We start from the raw sequence: 21,751 nt of genomic DNA, 5'->3' as shown, positions 1-21,751 counted from the left end.
GGTGAACGCGAGCGTCCGATTGTCGATCGTCGATCTCATCTCAAGTTGTTGTTAATTGTTGTTGTTGTTTTTTCTGCGCTTTGTGACTGTGTTAAATGTATCGCTTTGTGGTTTGATCTTAATAAGAATGTCAACATCATCATCATCTGCGCATTGAACAATTGCAAGAGGGTCTTATTGGAATTTCCCATACATTACTTAAGCTTTGATATATGAAGGTATGATTTTTATTGGCAAAGCTCACATGTCGTATGCACAATTTTCGGTGTTAGTCATCAGCTATAACAATGTATTATGTACATACATATGTACTTTTGTACCTGCATGTGCTTATTTGGTTTTTTTGTTGTAGGTTCAAAGACTCTTAAGTTTTCAAACTCTCTGTAAACTTGAATATCTCAATATCTTTGATAATTGATAATAACAAAGTGGGATTCTAAAGATTATACATATTTACACATGTCTAAATGCATGTTTATACAGTGTAGATAAACTTGCTAAGTGCGCTAAATTGAAGTGACTGGCTAATTCGCCACTGGGCACTAACAAATTATGAGCGCGCAGCTGTCGGCGCACTCGCAGAGCGAACGCTTACGTTATCAAGCTTTGAACAGAGTGTAAGACAGAAAGAGAGAGGTGCAAGAGAGTGCAAAGCTTTTGCCAAACAGCTGTTCGACAGTGAGTTTGAGCAAACGCAGCTTTTAAGTAGCCTTGCTCTCTATCTCTCTCTTTTGGTCTCTCGCTGAGTATGTGATAATTATGTGTACTTCACTTTTAAGTAAGAGAGCCAACTTGTTAATTGGAAGTGGGAGGTTGGTGGCAGTAGCTCTGACTGTGGCAACTCGCTTCTTTCTTTATCAATAGGAAGTGCGAGTCGTAGATAAGAGCGCTGAAATCATTTACAAAAAAATATTATCAACTTTTTCTTTAACACAATCGAATGTAAAAGCTCAGTGCGCAACGGTGCATTGAGTGCGCGAGCGAGCCCAGAAAGACATGAACAAACTACGCAACTTGCTGCCGGGTCAGCAGTCAAAGGAGTCGGCGCGCCAATCGGTCACATTGGAACCAGAGATTGGCTTTCAGATCACAATCGGGACTCATGAGCAACAACAGAATCAAAACCAAAACGAGAGTGCGCTCGGTTTTAGCCGAAGCAACGGAACGACGACTGCAATGCCCGAGTTGAATGTTCATCTAATTGCGGCACGGCACCTTCCCTCTCTATTCGGCTTTAAGATTGTTCAAGGCTATCTAATTAAGGTAATTTCAAGAGACAGCAATTGCTTAAGAGAGAGTGCAATAATAGTTTAATTTATCTTGTTGCAGGTCAAACTTTTTCCAGGCACTAAACGCTTGGATAGCAGCATTCAAACCAACTCTTGGCCAAAGTTCAATCAAAATTTCAAGTTTCCACTGGTCCCAGATATAAAGTAAGTCAAGAAAGCTATTAAATTTCATATAGTACATATTTATGCATACTTTTCAATAGGCCTTCTTTGAAACATGGATCGGCATTTTCAACACGACGTCAGACAAATCCAGTAAATGGTGAATTATCCACTCCGGAAGAACTCTTTGCCGGCCAATTTTTGGTCTTTACCGTGTATGCTCTATTGGAATTACCTACCACTGTAAGCTAACCCATTTATCAATGCTTATATGTGAATTATAGTAACACTTTCAGAGCTTCAATCGTTTCAACAAGACCTATCGCTCCCTAAAAGATAAGAGTTCCAGTTTTGTGCAACGTCTTTCCGCCGGTGCGACAAATGAAACCCAGTCTGAAAATGCTACTCCTCAGAAGGGAAAGGGCAAGAAGTCGTCGGAGAATCCCAGAGATGCCATGCCGCCATTGACGATAAGTGAATCCCGCAGAAATATAGGTAAATAAAAAGGGTTGTTAAAAGTGTTATCAGGAAATAAGAGTGATACACTAGATAGTCAGAAATTATTACTAGCCTACATACGACTTGTCATAACATTTGAGAGCTCTGAAAGCTTTCACAACTAGAGCTTTCTGTTTTGAATTTGCCATTGGTTTTTGAGAATTGCTATTGAGTCTAGAAAATAGAAATAATAAAGTTCCAACATGGTCGAAAATTATTAATGAAAATTATTATTGAATTATAAAAGATAAATAATTCTTAATTCTTGTATTTAATTTTTATTAAAAACATGCAAGATAACAATCTAATAGCCGTTTTTAATTAAAGGTTGCGAATTAACAATTATTTTTGATATGTTCAATAAAAGTAAAAATTAAAGTTTTTTTTTTTTTAAGAATTAAATGAACTTTTGGAAATAATAGTTACACTGTAATTTTTATTTTATAACTTATAACAGTTGCGGTAACTTTCTAGCAGTATATTTCTCCAAAAAACTTTTGGTTATAATTGTTTTACAAATGCTAAGTTTTAAGTTTTTTTAGACATTAAATAAGAAATACCAAAATTAAATAAGAAAATTAAGTTTTTATGCATATTTGAATTTAAATAAAAGAGGTCAAGAAAAGCTTTTCGCCAAAATTCGAAAATAAAAATTCGGAATAAGAAGCATCTCCAATTTGTTAGAGTCGACTGTATTACTCTCTCATTAACAAAATCTTATCATAAAATTAATATCATTTCCCATATATTTTCTTAGGCTCTGTCACCTGCTATCTAGAGCCAAAGATTTTCAAGCGTAACTCGCGAACTGGAACTTACGCGACGGAGGAACTGTGGCTGCCGATTAAAGATATAACCACAACTGTGGCCAAAACGACACCCAGTAATAACAACAACTATGTAAGTTAACTTTGTAACAGGTTCAACTAGACAATTAGACTACAACTTGACAGTGGCAGCAACAATGACTTAACTGAATGTCATAACCCGAATGTTAACTGAAAAAGAAATTAAGATGGTGTAGTGAAAGTACAAGTAAAATAATATAATAATAATAATAAATTGCGACAAGACAAACAAACAGACGAAAGCCAAAGACATGACATGAAAATGACCCTTAACCTTTGTTGTCTTTTTATTTTTTTTAGCTTACAAATTCAGCTAAAGGTGTGGTTGAGTTGGCCCTCGAGGTGCGCGATCTCAACGAGGGTGAATCCCAAGTGGAGGTGCAGTCAGTATCCGATTCACAGCAGGATATTGCCAAGGGTGCGTCATCCGGAGCGGGAGCAAATAATTGGCAGCGCATGACGGCCGAGGTGAAGCGTAAAATGGGTATTAGCAATGTGACCAATTCTTCCGGCGGAACACTTCTTTTGCGGATCACGACATCGCGCATGCGTTGCTCCAACAAGGTTAAGGACGAGCTGGAGGCGACGGCCGGCGGGGGAGTGTATGTGAAGACGACCGTCTTTGAGCATGGCATCTATGTGGATGCCTGGAAATCGCCGCCCTTCTACCCCTCACTCTCCACGAAGTGGGATGGCGCTGGCGGCGATGAGGCAACCATATCTGTCCCACTGCGCAGTCTCGATCAGCTGGAGAATATTGTGATCCGAATAACGCTGGCGACCAAGCTGAAAATGGCCAAGAAACTCGTACTGGGCACTGTTCTAATAGGTGGCAACAACAATGCCTCCGACACCGGAATGGAGCAACTGCGGCATCTACAAAGTTCCCCCCTCAATCAACGCATCGCCGCCTGGCATTGTTATCAGTAACTGATTTGGGGATTGGGAATTGAAATTGAGATTGCCATTGATTTCTAAAGAATAAGCTCAAGTTCATGCCAAAACAATAGCTTTTAACTGTTCTCTACGTGTTCGTTTAATAAATTATCATTCTTTTATTATACAGAAAAAAACCAATTCGGGATTTTGGTAGAGAATGGTTTCAAGAGTTCAGTTATCTCGGAACTTTTTAAATCGATTACAAAATGCTCGATTTTTATTTTACTCCATTCTTTCATTATACAGAAAATAACAATTCGAAATTTTGGGATAGCATGCATGGAACTTTTTAAACAGATTACAAAATGCTCGATTTACATTCCACTCCAAATATTTCGCTAAGAATTTTGTACTTGAAAATTAAATTAAATATCTTAGGTTTTTTAAAGTAATTTAAGGCTTACATTTCTTTATTTAACAATTAAATCTTAAAAAAAAATCAATAATTTTAAACTTAAATTTTAGAAAGATTATTTTCTTCTGTTCCGTTAACTGTTTTATTACCATGGCCAATGTTTATTTAGGGACCACAAACCAGGTCAAATTCTGGCCATTTCACGCTTAGGGGTTTTTACACATGATTTTCGGCCACATGACGTTGCTTTCAGTCCACTGTGCGAGAGCATAAACTTTGCATGTGTGTGTGTGTGTGTGTGTGTTTGTATCTGTGTGGAAAATAGTCGCCTCGAACGCAACGTTATTTTGTGTTGTTGTTTGTTTTTGTTGCCTTTTTTGTTGTTGTTCAGTATGAAGCGCTCGGCGTTGGCGTTCAGTTCTCGAGAAGACAGCGACGCGATCGGTTGTGTTTGCGGTTGTGCGGTTGTGAAGCTGCAAACTGGCGTATCGGGAAAAACACTTTTCAGTTTTTCCTTTACGGTATTCCAATGTAAAGATAAATATTAAAGTGTGCATTAAAGTGTCGTTCCAAATGATTGAGTGCGTTTTTAGATTCAAAACTTAAATACTTTGAAATATTCAAAAATTTAGTTGTTTTGCGAAAGTTAGTGAAAATTATCGTACTGTTGGGACACCCTGTATATTTGTGTTTGCCAGGTAAACGGCAGCAGTAGCCTCTAATTGAAAGGTGCCTTCGATTGGTTAACATGCAAATAATAACAATAAAAAATCATTAACCGTATGCGTACTCAAAACTATTCAATTGAAAGGCGATAAAACGCAACAATAGCATTAGCAATGCGTCGCCCTCTATTAGATGTCGTCATTCCGTTCCATTGATTTTAGAAATATACATACGTTGATACGAACATAAGTATGTACATATGTTTATTTGTATGGCATTTATGTACATATTTGTTCATACATTCCAAGTGCAGCTGCAAGGGACACTGCGCCAATTATGAATATAACCGTTTTCATTCATAAAATCAAAAAACAGTGTGTACTTACAGTATTTGCATTGACAAACTATAAATTTGACGACTTGTTTTTTTAATTTAAAATTCAATGGATCTCATTATTTGTGTTGCTTAACTTGTCCTAATCACCAAAAATAAAAAATATATAAAGTTAATTGCTTACTGACTACAAAATAAATGATATTTTTTGTTATTTCTGTTTTCACATATCAAATAACTTTTTGACATTTTATTTTAAAAGAAAAAAACTTTCCTTGGTTTTGAATGTTACTCTTATACTACTTTAGTCTCTATTGGGTTTCGTTACAAGTTAAAAAAAAATAAAATATGATATCCATTGGGTTGAAATATTTTTGAAAATCAACGGTTATTCAAAAAAGAATTTTTCCAAACTTAAGCTTTTCACATTTCCTTTTGAAAAAATAAATTTTTTTTTGAATATTTATTTTCATTCCTATTTTATTATGCTTGAGTGTGGTTCAGAGTACAAATAATAAAAATATTAATATTATTTAATATGACTATTTGAAAAAATATTAAACAAGTGTGCGAATTTTATTTCGACTAACTGTATGTATTTGCATTCATTTTTTTTGTCAAAACAATTACTTAACTAACTATATTTACATATTTGTATGCCTGTGTGTTCATATTTTCTAAATGAAATGCAATAAACGCATACATGTGTTGAAAATGTGCTGCCGTGGTGGGTTTGGAGAGGGGGAGGCTCTCTCCTGGCTCTGCCTGCCTCTCTCTCTCTCTCTCTCTGGGTAACTCTCTGTGATCGAAGCTTCTTTGCGATTGCATCGCTGCGGCGACTGAAACGAGCCGCGTGTGAGGCAGACGAACCAAGATTTATGGACACCAAACATCCGCTAATATGAATATGCGTGTGTGTGTTTATGTTTGTGTATTAAATTGCCGCCGAATGAACTTAATGATTATGCGTATTACAACAGAAATCGAAACCGTTGTTGTTGTGTTTCAATAAAAGAACGACTAATAAAAATTAAAATTAAAAAAAATAACAAAACTGGATGCCAGACAACTTGACAAATTCAACTTCCGTCGTTGGCTGCCCATCTGCACACGATTTGTATAAACACACACACACATACATACACATTTACATGCTAACGTTTGCATGTGCTTGAAAACACGAATAGAAAGACAAGAACTGCCCACTAACAACTGGCGCTGCCCACTCGAGACGTAAACAACAACAAACAGTAGCAACGTAATTCGCGTTTCGCTTTTCGTAATTTTTGTCGTAAGCGCCATTAAAATTGCATTTCGTTAAAGAGGCCCGAAGGCATGCCCCGACTGACGTTTAGCCATTGCCGGCTTCTGTTGGCCGTTTGACTGCGCCAGACTTTGTGGCTAGCACTGTGCACCTGACAGTTGGCAGCTGTTGCTGTTGACCAATCTGACTATCGAGCGTTTAACTAACGTGTTGTTACACTCTTTTCTCTCGGATTTTATTTATTTATTTTTGTTTTTTCCTTGGTTAACCAAATGCGTACATTTTCATTCATAAGTGTTCATTCATAGCAGCAAATGAATAAATCTATACAAGTCTACACGACTTGTAAATACCTCATATTTATTTGACATGTTTTTGGCTTGCTATTATAAATTGTTATATGATTTTCCTTAGCGATCTTGATAATATTTTTCAGTAATATCACATTCAGAATCAAAAATTTATGGATTTTTTTTTTTAGATTTTCAGTTGGTTTTGACTTCTGTAAGACCTCTGAATAATTATGGGTGTAAATGGGTTCAACGATTATCTGATATCGCAGTATTGATCTTCTTGATTGATGAATTGCTTATTATAGATAGAAAACATTATACAAATTCTAGATGTAAATAACCCTAATTATTTTTTAGATCAATTGCAATGTCGATCTCCCTTACATTTTATAAGTAGGTAGTTAGTAGTATAGATATGTATATAGATAGTCTATCAATATATATTAGATTACTTGCAAAATCCTACACTAATATGAATTTTTAGCTTAAGTTTGATATGGTAAGCAAACTTCTGTTATATAATATCATATCCTGAGTAAAGCAACTTCCAGACGGGTGTCTAAATTACGACCACCCTTAGGAATCTAGTCAAACATAGGGGAAATTTGGTTCTATTACATCTAATACTCAAACTGTTGTCAACAGTTTATAGAATAATAAGATCACAAGTAACTAATTATTCAGGTCAGTCAGGTATACCCCTCGTACTTAAACTTATTTTAAAGGTATACCCAGAGTTTATCACATTTGTTCTCGCTAATAAGTTAAATGTTAATCGCACTTAGTCTCTCGGTGGGGTATTAAAGAGGTGCGATTGCCACAATGGCTATGACGAACGGTTTGTTTACACCCGTCAGCGCATCCGCGTCTAGGTTCGACGTCTTCGTTTCTGCCACTGCCTCTGCCTCTGTCGCTGCCTCTGTCGACGTCGACGTCATCGGGCTGCTGTGGGTGCTTTGCGGACGCGCAGCGTTCTAAATTAAGAATATACAAGTACATAAATATTTATGTGTGTGTGTAAAGACATAAATATGTATGCGTATGTCGTCAGGTGTTTAAGAATAGTTTCTAGTGGTTTGTTTTCTGATAATGTTATAAGTATACGAACATTCCGTAGGCAATCCAGAGTGACAGTTAGTCAACCATTTAAGAGATCATGGCACTGTCAGATAGCCATGTTGGGGGCTCAACTGGGGTTAATTTGAGGATTAAAGTAAGGGGTATATCAGAAGCCGTAGTACTCATGAATACATAAATACACCCGTAATTATATAAACACACCCACTATGGCATCAAGTGAATAAATAACGACCATATGGGAAATTTATAGTTTAATAATTGTGTAGTATATAAATTTAATTAATGATTCACTCTTGATTTGCAAATACTTTTAAACAATTTATACATGTTATTTTTTTTATTATCTAAATTCTAGCAAATCATTAAAACACTTGGCAATGCTTTAAAATTCCAACAATTTGATTTAAGTTTTTATAGCAAATCTTGTTTTCTTTGACATGTTGTTGAAATTGGGAAACCCATTGTTTTCCGCATGCCAAAGATTTATGTTCACATAATTTATGTTCCTAAATATATATGTTCTGAATTTGATATAATTCATGTGATATCAAAATAGTTTTTGATGCAATCATTCAGATACAAATTAATTATGGAACTTTTGGAAATATATTCAAGAATACGTCAGGTTTTTTCATACAACTACTCAATCTTATGGCAGCTAAAATAATATATTGTAAATTCGAGCAATTCCAACATATTTATGAATAGGTTCTTAAAAAAATATTTATTTAAGAATTAAACAGGCAGGCAGAAATGCGTGTATCTGTTCTTCATTTTGAAAAATATTTCTTAGAATCGAAATAAATTGTATTTCATGAATCATTATTATAAAGTCAACGAAAGGAGATTTAATATAAAATTTATATATGAAATATATTTTACATATTTTCTTAAATTGGTATTGATATTAATTAAATTGCTCATAAATAAGTACTTTAAGTTTCACAACCCTGACTTTAAAATAAAAGATATCCCATGATTTCTATGGTTAAGTGAAGAGCCGATTGAATGCAAATTATCAAACTATTGTTAAATGGTCCCATTCTTTCTGGAAAAGCAGGAACTGTGAAAGTCCAGAAGTGTAACCAAGCCAATATATTATTTCAGTTTTAGCCTCTTCTTAAAGTCTTTTGTATGCATCCTTAAAGGGTTCGTGACCATATTTGTAATGGGACTGTATTCGAATGCAGTTTCACATTAATCGTATCTAAATTTGGTCAACAATATTCAACATTGACGTAAGATCGATTGTACTTGTTTCTGAAAAATAAATACATGTGTATGTACATTGTGTTTTTTTTTTTAGCATTTACCAAGTGCTGCTGTTGCCACTTTAAATTCCACAGTGCAACTTGAAGTTAATGATATTAAAGGGGAAGGGGTAGGGGAATAGGCAGGGAACTTTTGTGCTCAGGCTCGATGCGAACCGGACCAGATCAGCACGGACCATAAGCCAATGCATAAGTACGGGTACTCGTAATATAGAGTGAGTCTCGCTCATCTTATTCATTGCGTTCGTCAAAGGCAAAAAAAAAAAAAACAGCAGCCGCCCCAGACTTTCAATTTTAAAAATAATTTATCTTTATGTTTTTAATTTTTTGCTCATCTGTTTGTCTGTTTGTAATTACATGAGTACATGAAATAATTTCACTTTTTTTTGTGCGATCTGCCCACGCGTTTGATCGTCGAGTTTTAAGGTCTCTTGCAAGTTCAAATATTTGCTTTGTAGTTGATACTTAGCCCTGGTGGGCAAACAGACTGCGTCAGTCTGCTCTAAATAAATTAAAAAAGAAAAGAAAAAAATCAGACATCGGAATTGTGTTTAATTGTGCGCTGCCCCAAAGATCTGACTAGTTGTGATTGTACTTTTTTTTTGACGCAAATTAGCCGATTAGTTAGGGCAAATTAAACTAGTTAATTGATGCCGAATAGCATTGCACTGTGCTAGATCTACATAGATGTTCGCATATGATAATACGGTCATAATATGATTACTTCTGCATTAAACATAAGCTATTAAATTAACAAATGTATGAACAACTCATTAAATTTTATCAATTAAACTGGATTTTAAATATTATATTGTATTTTACAATGTGCATAAATATCTGTTCCTTTTTATCTTCTTTTTCCAGAATTTCCAATTGTTAGGAGTAGAATTGCCTAAAGAATCCACACATAATACCATATAAAGCATGTGGCTAATTTACAACTTTTTCAAATGCTTGGCACTCTTACAGCTACTGGCCCAAAGTCAGGTGAGTACAATGGGACAATCCCACTTGACACACAGCACAAACCCGAAAATCGTGATGTCAATCGAATACAATTCTCTTGTCAATTCAACGATTGGCAAACTGTGAATAATTTACAAATTTGTCTACTCACAAGTTGTGCACCAATTATCTCAGCCCAAATTGAGTAATCCCATTGTGGTTTATTATGTTCTGATATATATATCTGATACTATATGTACATTCTCATAGATATTGTATCTGTGACCCCGACAACCTAACGGTATCAAATGCCCTTGATTGATTGTCGTGCAGTTTGTATTTCCGCATGAGTGAGTGTTACAGTTAGTCGCAATTGAATTACCAAAATTGTTAAGGTTAGACAACTCTGGCGTGACCTAGTGAATTGAGAAGGTATGACAACTGTGAATTTATTTAATAGCTACATTTTTCAATTCGAATTTTATAACAGCTGCAAGGATATTGCCTTCCAATTGATAGTATTGCTTCAAAATTATATTGATCCTAAAAATTTGAGTGGACTGTAGTTGACTTTTTTAATTTTCGAAAACGCTGTATGAATGGATGATACGATATAAAAGCAATATCTGTAAAAAATATATACATTTTTTTGGAGGTCACTCTAAGGTGGCACATCGAAGATCTACTTGAGGAATCAGTCAAAAACTCAAATAATCCGAGATAATTGTAATTTAACTCCAAAAGATGATAATTAAAAAAATTACTTTATTTTTCTTAGTTAGCCCTAAATTTTTGTTTTTCGAAGCGATTTCAACTGTTTAGGTCGCTTAAAAAACATTGGACTTACAGAATATTTAAAAATATCAAAATCGCTAAAAATCTGTTAAATTTGAGCCAGACACGTTATTTTGGCATGTGTGCAATATTTAGGCACGTTAAGAAGGCACGTTATATTTGACAATGTTTGAATAAATTTTTTAGTTATTCTTTAAAATTCTTTAAGTTGAACTTGCCTATTATCTTGCCGACAACTTTCACGGTATATAATCTGTACAATGAAGCTCCCCCTATTAATCATTGATTTTAAGTATAGTATAATGGTTTTTCGATATTTGAGGGTGATCAACAGAACGCGTGCAAAACTTGTAAAAATTGTACATAAGTCGTTTTATTTTAACAAGAAGATAATATATAAATAAATAATAAGTAGATGTAGAAGACAAGCAATTCTCTGTAGAAATTTCGCTTTAAGGAAGTTTGACTTATTATTGTTTTTAGTGGGAATGTCCGATTACGCATCCGCACAAATCTAAAAGAATTTGTGTCTTGTCATAAACTTGGTGATTATCTGTACCTAAACTCAAGCTCCAGTCTGAACTTCGTACCTAAAAAAATACATTGACCCAAGGTCATGATTGAATACAGGGTATCATCAGAGCTGCTATCATTCCCTGTCGACAGTGACAGGAACTGCCGTGCCAATTCTAACGACGGCATTTTGCTGCCTCAACCTATTTTCGATGGGACTGACACAGGAAAAGGGATACGCCAGCGATGGCGATGCTGTGCCGAGTCTTCCCGTGCCGTCATAGCAACTCTGTGTTATTTTTAGCTAGGAGGCAGCCCCGTCTTCGAGCTGGAAGCATAAATGCATCAGTTTTCTTGGTCCCGAGTCAGACGAGAGCAATGACACCTCAAATACACTGCAACTGCATCTTCCATCCCCTGCACTATTTTCACTTGGCTACGGCCTGAATTATCCACACTTGCGACGTCTTTACGAGCAAACATATATGCATATAAGTATATATATATATATATATATGTGTGTAATTGTGGACTCGTTTTTTTTTTGCCTTGGCAATCGTTAACATGTCTGCGACTTTGTGTAAATGGGAAGCAAGCGATCTTAATGAAATGATCAATGAAAGATTTCCGATATCTCCCATTTTTTTGCTGGCAGGGCGGCATTGTTCAGGAGGCAAAGCGACACATTCGTGCTGAGTTCAATGATGCACTGGGTCATCGAAGCTATCACGGATCACATTGGCACAACGGACAGCGGGTGCATCGGCTCTACATGCCCCATTCCCATCAGAGATGGAGTGGACGACGAAAGGCCATAAACCATCCGCATCCCTTCAGCCGTTGGTCTCAGTGGACATCCTGCGATGAGGATTGCATTAGACGAAGGGAACGCTATTGTCGTGCAAAGCGGAAATGTGGTCATACCAAACACATGGAACAACGCAAGTGCCTACAGTAAGTGTCGATTACACTACGCAACAAAACTTAATTCTCTAAAATTTTATTATAAATAAATAGAGGGATTCCCACAACAGATTTAAATTTGGTTTCAATACATCTTATTTCTCAGATTATCTAATCATTTTTATTTTGTTTTGTCATTGGGAGAGAATTTAAAATTCATATTATTTAGCGATTTTGGATGTTTTTTTTTTTAGTTTTCATAATTTAATGTTAAATATTTCAAAAGCTTCATGATTAAAATCAAAATATATGTACTTATGTAATCATTTATTTTTAGAAACCGTAAAGTTTTTTTTTTAATCATTGATGACATTCTTGAGCTATGATTAAAAAAATTTCATTATATTGTATTTCAAATATTCTTAACATTAAATTTTTTAAATTTAAAATTTTTCTTATCATGCTTAATAGTTTTTCAAAATCTTTTTTTTAAACTGTTATTATAATAGAAATATTTTTGTATTAGATATTAACATCTGTTTTTTGGTTTCTTTAATTAAAACATTCAAATTTCAAAATTTTTTTTAAACTTTTCATAACTCTTCTTAAAATTTCTTTTTAAACTTGGTTTCTCAAAAAAAAAAAAAAATTTTAAATTTATTAAATTTTAAATTTCTTTTTCATATTTAATAATTTTTCTTAAAATTTTTTTTAAAACTATTATTATTATTATAAGATAATAAGTTTTTTTTGTATCAGAATATGTACACCTGTTTTTGGATCTTACCGAATGTTTTGAAATGAAACTTGATCACATTTGAAATCTTTTTAGCTGCAATCCCTCGGTAAAGTGGCACGAGCCAAGGCAGGAGCATCATTTCCAGGGAAACCTAAGGCACAGTAACCCCAATACGCCATCCATTATCATCAATGCTGCGGCAGCCGCATCGAGTGGATCACCTTTTCAACCACACAGATCTCACTCATATTCCCACTCGGATATAGACTCTGTGGAGGTAGTTCACAGAAAGCCGCCACATGTCTATCCCATCGAAGAGGCAGAAGAGGACGATGACTCCCATTATGATGGTGATCAAGGCGACTTTTTTGTGCTGAAAAGAAACAGAAAAAGGGATCGACAGCAGTTGAGACCGAATCCAAGGCAGCATCCCAGACAGAGAAATAGAAAAAAGTCCAAGCCCAAGCACAGACCACACTATATCGATGATGATTTCGAGGATTATCTGGAGAAGAGATCGCTTACTTCTCAGCAGCGCAGTTTGGGAGGAGCTGAAAGCGACGCTGGCTTGGAAGGAGACGTCTTTCAATACGAGGACTTTGATTTCGAGCCAGATAACGCATATGGCGAATCAGATGAGTATTCGGAATATCGTAACATTAGCTTACTGTCACCGACAAAGGAACGTAATACGCCGGATGGATTGCTACCACGTCATCGACGCATCTACTCAAAGTGGAGCCGCTGGACCAGGTGCTCTCCCAAGTGCACCACACGTCGCTATAAGTAAGTGTACATTTTATACTCGCTAGTCGAAGGGTAGAAGATCATTATAACTAGTGGCAACATATGTGATAGTAATACTATGGATCAGGATTAATAGCTGAGTCAAATAAATATACGTAAACGTCAGTTTGTTTATTTTTCGTGTCGATCCCAAAGACTATAAGAGCTAGAGCTACCAAAATCGGTGTCGATTTCTAGACTATAGCAGACTTTAAAATTAAAATAATCATATGAGCTTAATCCTTTTTTTGTCAAAATTGCTATGGTATATTGTTTCTAAAATAAACTTCCAAACTTATTATCCGATTGTGATGCAATTTTTAGTACAGATCCGGAAATAGTCACAAGGTGAAGTACACAATAAAAATATTTTTTTTATCAACTGGCGAAAAGATTTATATTCTTTTGATTGTTTACTCCTGATGATCTCAGACTTTATATATAAGCTAGATACTCCAAATTTAAAATGTAGGATTCCGTAGACCTGGAGATGAGTTGTAATTTAAATTTTTGAGACCACAACCTTTTTCCTACATATCAATAAAAATAATAAGTTACCAAAGCAGCTTGAAAACAGATTTTTAATTTTATAATATAAATTTAACTTAAGTATAAACGCTAATCTTGAACTACCCAAGTGAGGTTCCGTGGCTTTTAAGCTTGAGTTGCCACCCTGTCATAAAATTAGAACTTAAGTTTGTAAAACAGCTGGGTTCGATTTTCATACTGCCACGTTAAATAATCTGTTAAAAATTCCTGAAAATACTTTAATTAGCATTTAGGGTGCTTATCAAAATTTATCTGTAATGGTGTATAAAAAATAGATCTACCCAAAAACAAACAAGGAACATTTTTAAATGACATGAAGTCATGTGAAGATTATAACATAAAAGATTAATAGTTTTATATCCTTTTGATTTCCAGAAAATGCCGAGTGAGTGAGCAGTGTGGTCGGGAGGTGCTTCGGGAGATCGCCTACTGCTACACAGAGGGCAGCTTCTGCCAGCAATGGCTACAGACACAAGTCCAAAAAGCGCCAGTCTATGAGACAAGACCAGGACCAGGTTCCAGTTCCGGTCATGGCGGAGCCTTGAGGCGCATGCACACAGAGCCAGGTGCAGGCACATTGAGTAAAAATGATGTGAATGTTATCATGAGTGGGAAAGGTTATCGAGGACCCGAATACTCGCCTCTGAAATTGCACTGTGGTATTGCAAGGAACGGGCAACGAAGCGTGTATAACATGCTGAAAATCATTGGCGGAAAGTCGGCCAAAAAGGGCGAATGGCCGTGGCAAGTGGCGATCTTGAATCGCTATAAAGAGGCCTTTTGCGGAGGAACCCTGATAGCTCCTCTTTGGGTCCTAACAGCGGCTCATTGTGTAAGGAAAGTGCTCTACGTGCGCTTTGGGGAACACAATCTGGAGTATGAGGATGGAACTGAGGTGCAATTGCGGGTGAGGACGAGCTTCAAGCATCCGAAGTTTGACAAGAAGACGGTGGACAGCGATGTGGCTCTGTTAAGGTAAACTTTTTGAATACACTGCGTTCTTTGAGAGTAAAAAAAAATGGGTGGTAACAGCCGGTACAATTAAGCACTGTTCCTTCGATCTCTTCAGTTATTAAAGGTAGTGCTATCAAATTGAAGTTATCGCAATGCAATGCAAATTAGAAAATACTAGTTACAAAAGCTTTTTTTTAAGGTATTATCTTAAGCTTCAGAATATAATTAGTCTACAATGCCTTCTATTAATTTATTAAATTTTATCAGATATAAAATACCAAATTTATTTAAAATACAATTTTAGAATTTCACTATAACTTTCTCGAATATGGAATGACTTATTCTACGCTTACATTTTCACGATAAATTCTTCGTACCATATATGCTTTAATTGTGTGCTAAATGTGCAAATAATTGCATGAAAAGGAATACATGGCATTTTTTCAAATTAGAGTGGCTTCTGAAGGTATTCTTTTTGTTTCGTCTACTAGAATGGTTTCTGTCGTGTTTTTTTTTTTTTAATTTATAAAGATCTTTACAGAGCAGGAGTAGATTCCCTGCCAGAATATGCTCTAAAGGAACCGTTCTTTCAGTGTTTCCGCTTTTCACTTTAAAGCGAATGTAAAGTTAACTGAATTTTTATAATTGTTTGAGCTAGGAATAGTGCATATCTGACCCTGAAATTCACTTACACATTTATATCTATAGGCTTCCCAAGCCCGTCAACTCAACCAGCTGGATTGGTTATTCCTGCTTGCCGCGACCTTATCAACCTTTGCCCAGGAATGTCGTTTGCACGGTCATTGGCTGGGGAAAGAGACGTAATCGGGACGCAATGGGTACATCAATTTTACAACAGGCAGATTTACCTATTATACCCATGGACAACTGCAGAAGTGTCTATCACGATTACACCATCACAAAGGTATAATTTCAATAATTTAATTGTAAATTAAAGTAAACAAAAACTTATGATTTATTTCTAATCTTTAGAACATGTTTTGCGCTGGTCATCAACGTGGACGCATTGATACTTGTGCTGGAGACTCGGGAGGTCCTTTACTCTGTCGGGATACTACCAAGGCCAACCACCCGTGGACTATTTTTGGCATTACGTCCTTTGGAGATGGCTGCGCCAAGCGCAATAAGTTTGGCATCTATGCAAAGGTGCCCAACTACGTCGACTGGGTGTGGTCGGTCATTAACTGCGATGGAAACTGCAAATTTCACTGAATCCCTACGAAAGTAATCATAGATAAAGGTTAGGGTTAAGCTCGTTATGTTTCAGAGGCTGTGAGATTCTACTTATTTATAATATAAAACATACTCGTAGTTCTATAACTTCTCATTTTTATAAACATGAATTCTGAATTACTTGAGTTTATCGCTTGGCCTTATAAAGGAGATTTCCCAAACGATTTTGACTTGAGATACAGCGCGAATAAGATACGTATATTCAACACAAATCTATGCAAATTTACACTTAACAAGTAACTAAAGATTTTCAGCGTTTTTTAACAAGATTATTGGATGGTCTACAAGGAATTAGAGAAAATTTATTTATATGTATAGGAAAGAGTTGGTAAATAGCTTTAAGCTGGGCACTTAACTAGCAGAATATTTTAAGTTGTACGATATAATGTAATCGTCTATCTACTAATTATTTAAACATGTGTATAAACTGAAGCTGCTTTGGGGATGCTCAGTCGAAGATTAATTTTATATAGAACTAATGTTGTTGCAATCTTAATGTATTTTATATATAAATATAAGCCTTTCCTTGCCAAACATAAATACTTTCTAAACAAAAAGAATTCGCTTTGATAGACCTTAAGTCCAATACCAATAAAATGTACTAAAATAAATGCCTTAAAAGCGAATATAATAAAAGTAAGCTTGTCAAATTAGTATTTCTTTGATTTATTACATAAGTATTAAATGCTGCCCGTTCAGGCTTCAATAATAAAACTATTTAACGGGTCATTTTTACATTTCATCTACTAGACATAAGAGTATAGCATTTGTGTATTATGTATAAAAAACCATCACAAGATTCACCTGCATACATATGTGTATGCACATACAAGTAATCTATATAAGGTTGCACATTAATCCCCCTACTATCCAGCCATTGCATAGTGCAATGCCACCGAGGCAAGGAGCACCAGAAGGGCCACTGCAATTCCAACCATGTAGAGACTGCGAGAGAGTTCACGCTTTGGCATCGAGCTGGTCATGCTGCGGCTTCCATCAATGTGGTCGGTATCTGGTTGACTGTTGGTAAAGTTGCCATCTTCCGGCAGGCCCTCGGCATCTAACATGATTGCCTCCGGATCGAGATCTACATCTAGTACTTGTTTGGCTTGGGCTACAGCCACGGTGGGAGCTTCGCCACGGAACAGATATTCTGAGAATTGAATTGATGACTGGTTAGATGGTGTTGAGCTGCTACTGCTGCTGCTGGCCCCATCCACGGGAATGCTGAAGAAGACACGTCTAGGAGGCTCGCTTATATAAACCGCCTCGTTGGAGACATGAGGATCGGTGAGGCCATCACAGTAGACTTGTATGCGCGTAATCAAGGAACGTAGCACATCATCCCGCACGAAACGCTTTACGTCTGCAATAGTGTTCCGTGAATTGCAGTAGATCCTTGAGAAGATCATCCCGCTCATACGCAGTGTGCCATTAAATTCGTTGATTTTTATATTGGTTGGACTATTTAGCTGACATTTGACGGGCATCACAATGCTGGCACGTATCACATTGCCAGTGGAGTCTTCATTTGCAGATAACAAATGCAATGTCGATGCAGGCACGGCTGTTGTATTTGTGGCTGATGTTGCATTGTTGGTGCTCGCTGATGTCTTAAGCTTATCCACGTCCATCACTTTTTTCTTCTTTATGTAGGTCTGCAAATCGATTGTGTCCTCGACTACTTCGTTCTGTAGAAACACCTCACTGGCAATCAGATATTTACGAATCGTCATAATGATGTTTTGGAACTGTTCTTCAATATTAATACGTCTCGCTGCATCGACAATTGGTATGACATCATCCAGATCGTAATTGCACTCAATCTGTATCCACTCAAATGGCTTCTCCACGAAGCGATGCTCTATTTTGGAGAAAGTGCCACCGCTGGGAATAATATATATATAAATTCAATATCAATGACTCATACAAAATATAATGATTTATACAAATAAAAGTTATACAGATATGTACCACAAATCTGAGGATATTTTGATAAATACATTAGTTACAAATATATTTAATGCCTCTATTGAATTAAAAAATTAATTAAGCATTTTATAATACATTTTAATTAATCATCAAATTCCTCAACTATATTTTGAGATTTGTAGAACATGCCCGATAAGTACAACATACGACTATACTATATACGAGTATATCTAGAGATAAACCGAAACACATAAAATGCATTCCATAAAACTAAACTGAAGTTAAGATTCGAAAATGCTACAAACTTAGTGAATATGAACAAATTCGCAATAATGAGCGTAAAACATTCAAAGATAATTGTAAGTACATAATTTTCAATATGTTTATATTATTTACCATATGATGCATTTTATGTTTGCCGTAAAATACGATTTTTTGCAATGTCTTAAGGAGAGTTTACGAATGTAGCCAACAAGATAATTGATAAAAGAATATACAAGATACATGAGTAAACAGTTGTGTTACCGTAAAGACCCTAAGCCCAAGCACTTAACAATTATAAATAGTATTAATAGTTTTTTACTTACTTTCCGTAGGTATAGTTTTTACAGAGCACACGTTTGTCGGATAGGGAGTAGGCTAGAAACACATAGTCAGTTTGTGCCATGTCTGTAGTGTAGACTCCAAATGAGCTGTTGCTCTGCAGCAGCAAACTGTAATTAAAGAGTTCAATATTAAATTATTGAAGCATCCATTGCCACCGAAGTCGAATTTTAAATTATTTTGCAAGATTTACAGAAACAATGATAAAAGAGTATTAAATATAAGGAAATCCAAAAAAGGGAACATAAATTGGGAAAATGATTTTGCCAAAAACATTCACAGTACAAATATTAGGAAATAAAAATAAGAAAATATGTAGATTTCACAAATTTGGAAAAATCAATTTCATTAATATTAGAAATAATATAATGCAATTGGATTTTAAATAAATGTGGAAAACAATACTTATACATGGGACATCAAATTTAAATAAAATATTTTGCATTTTGGCTTTTATCTTAAATTTTGCCTTCTCAATACTTCCAATTTTAATTCCTTAAAACGTTATGAAATATTATTTTTAGAATTTAAAAAACTTACTCGTAGACATCGGAGAACAGTTTCTTGGCGTTCTTAAATTCGTCACTGTGCTCATCGGCAACCTCGGGACGCGCAGAGGCTATAAAGATACCTGGAGGAGAGGGGAGAGAATTGTGAATTTGGGTCACAGGTTGTTGCCACAGGTCACAAAGGGCGAACGAACGAACCTATGACGTCAAAGGAGCCGGGGCACATCTTGCTGGCGCTGAGCCATTGGGTGGCCAATGCCTGTGGATTTATGTCGCTCGTTGTCAAGCAGATGTCTGTTAAATCCTCTAGGTCGGCATCTTCCTCGTTGTTGCGGGCCAAGTGCACCACAACACTCTTGGTTAGATCAGCTTGCTGGGGGGTGGAGGAGTACAGGGGAAACTTGCAGTCAACAAAATAAACTACGTGGCGGTGGCCGGTGCATCACAATTGTTGCACTTACATGTCCAACGATTATGCCATAGGAGAAACTGTGCTCTTGAGCGCACTTCTCCAGATAGACCTCATCGGCTTTGCTCAAAAGCACGGTGCGCATTATATTTCGTTTTTATTTTTCAACAATACTAAACAAATGTGTCAATTCTGGAGTTGAGACTCAAGGCTGCCACCCGGCAAAATTTCCGATGTGCCAAGCCGTACGATTTTAGTCAACTTGACAAAAAAAGTATAAGATAAAACAATTAAACTTTTTATTGAATTTTTTAAATTTTAGGTTTTTTAAATTTTTGAATAGATTTTGAACATTGTAAATTTTTTGATATTGTTTTTTAGAATTACATTTGTAACTTCCCTCCCCGAGGTGTTACGAATTTCAAGTCTTTATTAAAATTAATTATTAATTAATTAATTAATTTTGTATTTCAAATTTTCTTCAAATTTTTAATTTATTGCAAAGTTAATTCATTTTGCAATTTGAAATTAACTAAAATTAAAATCAGCTCTATTGAACTAGTCTAGTTTACTATAGTAAGTGAACTAAGTGAACGAACGAACAAACTAAATCATGATAGAAGTTCAGTTGATTCATAGCGACTTGCAATTTTAGAATTATCGATAGCTTGTAGTGGTTTCGACACCCTTCGGAAAAGCAAGAAGAAGAGACGAACAGTTTGATGGCGCCAAAACTTTGTTTAAATTGCATTGCAAAGGAAACAAATTGTAGCTGAAATGCAAATAATGACATAATTAGGTTTCAATGAAAAATTACGAATATTATATTGCTCTTAGAGTCTAAGTGCTTGATTAATATCATAAATATAATTGTTTTGTTTTAGAAGTACATATATCAATAGAAGAAAAATATATAAAAAACAGAAATTTGGCTGTTAAACAAAATTTACAACTTATTTCAAAAGAATGTAAATATAAAAGTTAAAAGATAATACTTACATTAAATTAAGATCATTAGACAAAAGGTCTGTTTTATATCTACCTAGTTTTTTAATTTTTTGAATTTAAGATACAAATGATTGTTAATTGATATAAATGATATATAATATATTTTAAAAATATATATTATAAGAATAAGCGAACTCACTTTTTGTAATATATAACATATCATAATAATAACATGCGTCATTAAAGAGCATTATATAAGTAGCATTTGTGCTAACGTAAACCGCACACCTGGTGCTGTCAATATTTCAATTGCATTATGACACTCACAGCAAACACAGAGAATAAACGTAAGTATCTTCATCGATGAATAACCATCTGCATACTTTAAAGCTCTTAAATTAAGGCAGCAACCTTATTACTCAGTAATGATTGTGTGCTCAAAGACCACGGCAATTCTCCATCTCCCCGTCTTCGTCGTCGTTGTATGCATATTTGTGTATGTTCATATATATGTGCCACCCAAATGGTCAAGTGTTTTGTGGATTATGGCGAACGGACGCGATCGGTAATCGAATTAGGTAAACAAACACTCAATAAAGCGAGTGTTCGTTGTGCATACGCGTACATATGCATATATATACTTGCAAACATATATATATATATATGTATACATATACACATATATTCAGGCAAGTCAGATTGAGATTGGGATTGCGATTGCGCCGTGATGACAGGCTGAAAACTAAATGAAATTTCATTTAGGTGGTCGCTTGCGGCTGCGAACCATCTGCTTGTGTGAATGCTTGATTGTTGAAGTGCCACTTGATGGCGCGAGGGCGCACGCTACTCTCCAGCCCTGTCTCCGTCTCTCTGCCCGTCGTCTCCAACCCTGACTTCGTCTTCGTCGATTCACATCTTATTTACATAGTAAATTATTCCTGTTCGATTGTTTGCGTTTGCTCTGGATCTCTGG

General features: G+C 35.5%; 3 protein-coding genes across 6 annotated transcripts; 2 read left to right on the top strand and 1 right to left on the bottom strand.

Moving 5' to 3' along the window:
• Positions 1–17: 17 nt before the first annotated feature.
• On the top strand, positions 18–3,825 carry LOC117787365. Of its 3 annotated transcripts, none has more exons than XM_034625874.1 (7): positions 18–218; positions 955–1,263; positions 1,330–1,433; positions 1,493–1,634; positions 1,688–1,886; positions 2,647–2,789; positions 3,038–3,825. In XM_034625874.1, exons 2-7 carry the CDS (start codon positions 997–999, stop codon positions 3,665–3,667), a joined length of 1,485 nt encoding a protein of 494 aa, XP_034481765.1. In that variant the 5' UTR covers positions 18–218; positions 955–996; the 3' UTR covers positions 3,668–3,825. The 3 variants fall into 3 exon arrangements, with proteins under 3 accessions (XP_034481765.1, XP_034481766.1, XP_034481763.1); XM_034625875.1 differs by having other exon boundaries at positions 950–1,263; positions 1,709–1,886; XM_034625872.1 differs by having other exon boundaries at positions 950–1,263.
• A 628-nt stretch (positions 3,826–4,453) lies between these two features.
• Positions 4,454–17,030, top strand: LOC117787336. Of its 2 annotated transcripts, none has more exons than XM_034625834.1 (7): positions 4,454–4,729; positions 9,804–9,926; positions 11,848–12,146; positions 12,928–13,620; positions 14,545–15,144; positions 15,832–16,048; positions 16,117–17,030. In XM_034625834.1, the coding sequence occupies exons 2-7, from the start codon at positions 9,864–9,866 to the stop codon at positions 16,354–16,356; spliced, it is 2,112 nt and encodes a 703-aa protein (XP_034481725.1). In that variant the 5' UTR covers positions 4,454–4,729; positions 9,804–9,863; the 3' UTR covers positions 16,357–17,030. The 2 variants fall into 2 exon arrangements, with proteins under 2 accessions (XP_034481725.1, XP_034481726.1); XM_034625835.1 differs by lacking the exon at positions 4,454–4,729 and adding an exon at positions 7,238–7,256.
• LOC117787337 (protein odr-4 homolog) lies at positions 17,031–20,044 on the bottom strand. The gene is made up of 5 exons (XM_034625836.1): positions 19,883–20,044; positions 19,620–19,794; positions 19,453–19,543; positions 18,897–19,022; positions 17,031–18,264 (listed from the first exon to the last, which is right to left on the bottom strand). The coding sequence occupies exons 1-5, from the start codon at positions 19,973–19,975 to the stop codon at positions 17,244–17,246; spliced, it is 1,506 nt and encodes a 501-aa protein (XP_034481727.1). The 5' UTR covers positions 19,976–20,044; the 3' UTR covers positions 17,031–17,243.
• Positions 20,045–21,751: the final 1,707 nt, after the last annotated feature.

Source organism: Drosophila innubila (genome assembly GCF_004354385.1).
Source record: "Drosophila innubila isolate TH190305 chromosome 3L unlocalized genomic scaffold, UK_Dinn_1.0 0_D_3L, whole genome shotgun sequence".
In the NCBI taxonomy this organism is placed as follows: Eukaryota; Metazoa; Arthropoda; class Insecta; order Diptera; family Drosophilidae; genus Drosophila; species Drosophila innubila.
The sequence above is the reverse complement of the archived record's forward strand: the minus strand, read 5'-3'. Positions and strand labels throughout refer to the sequence as shown.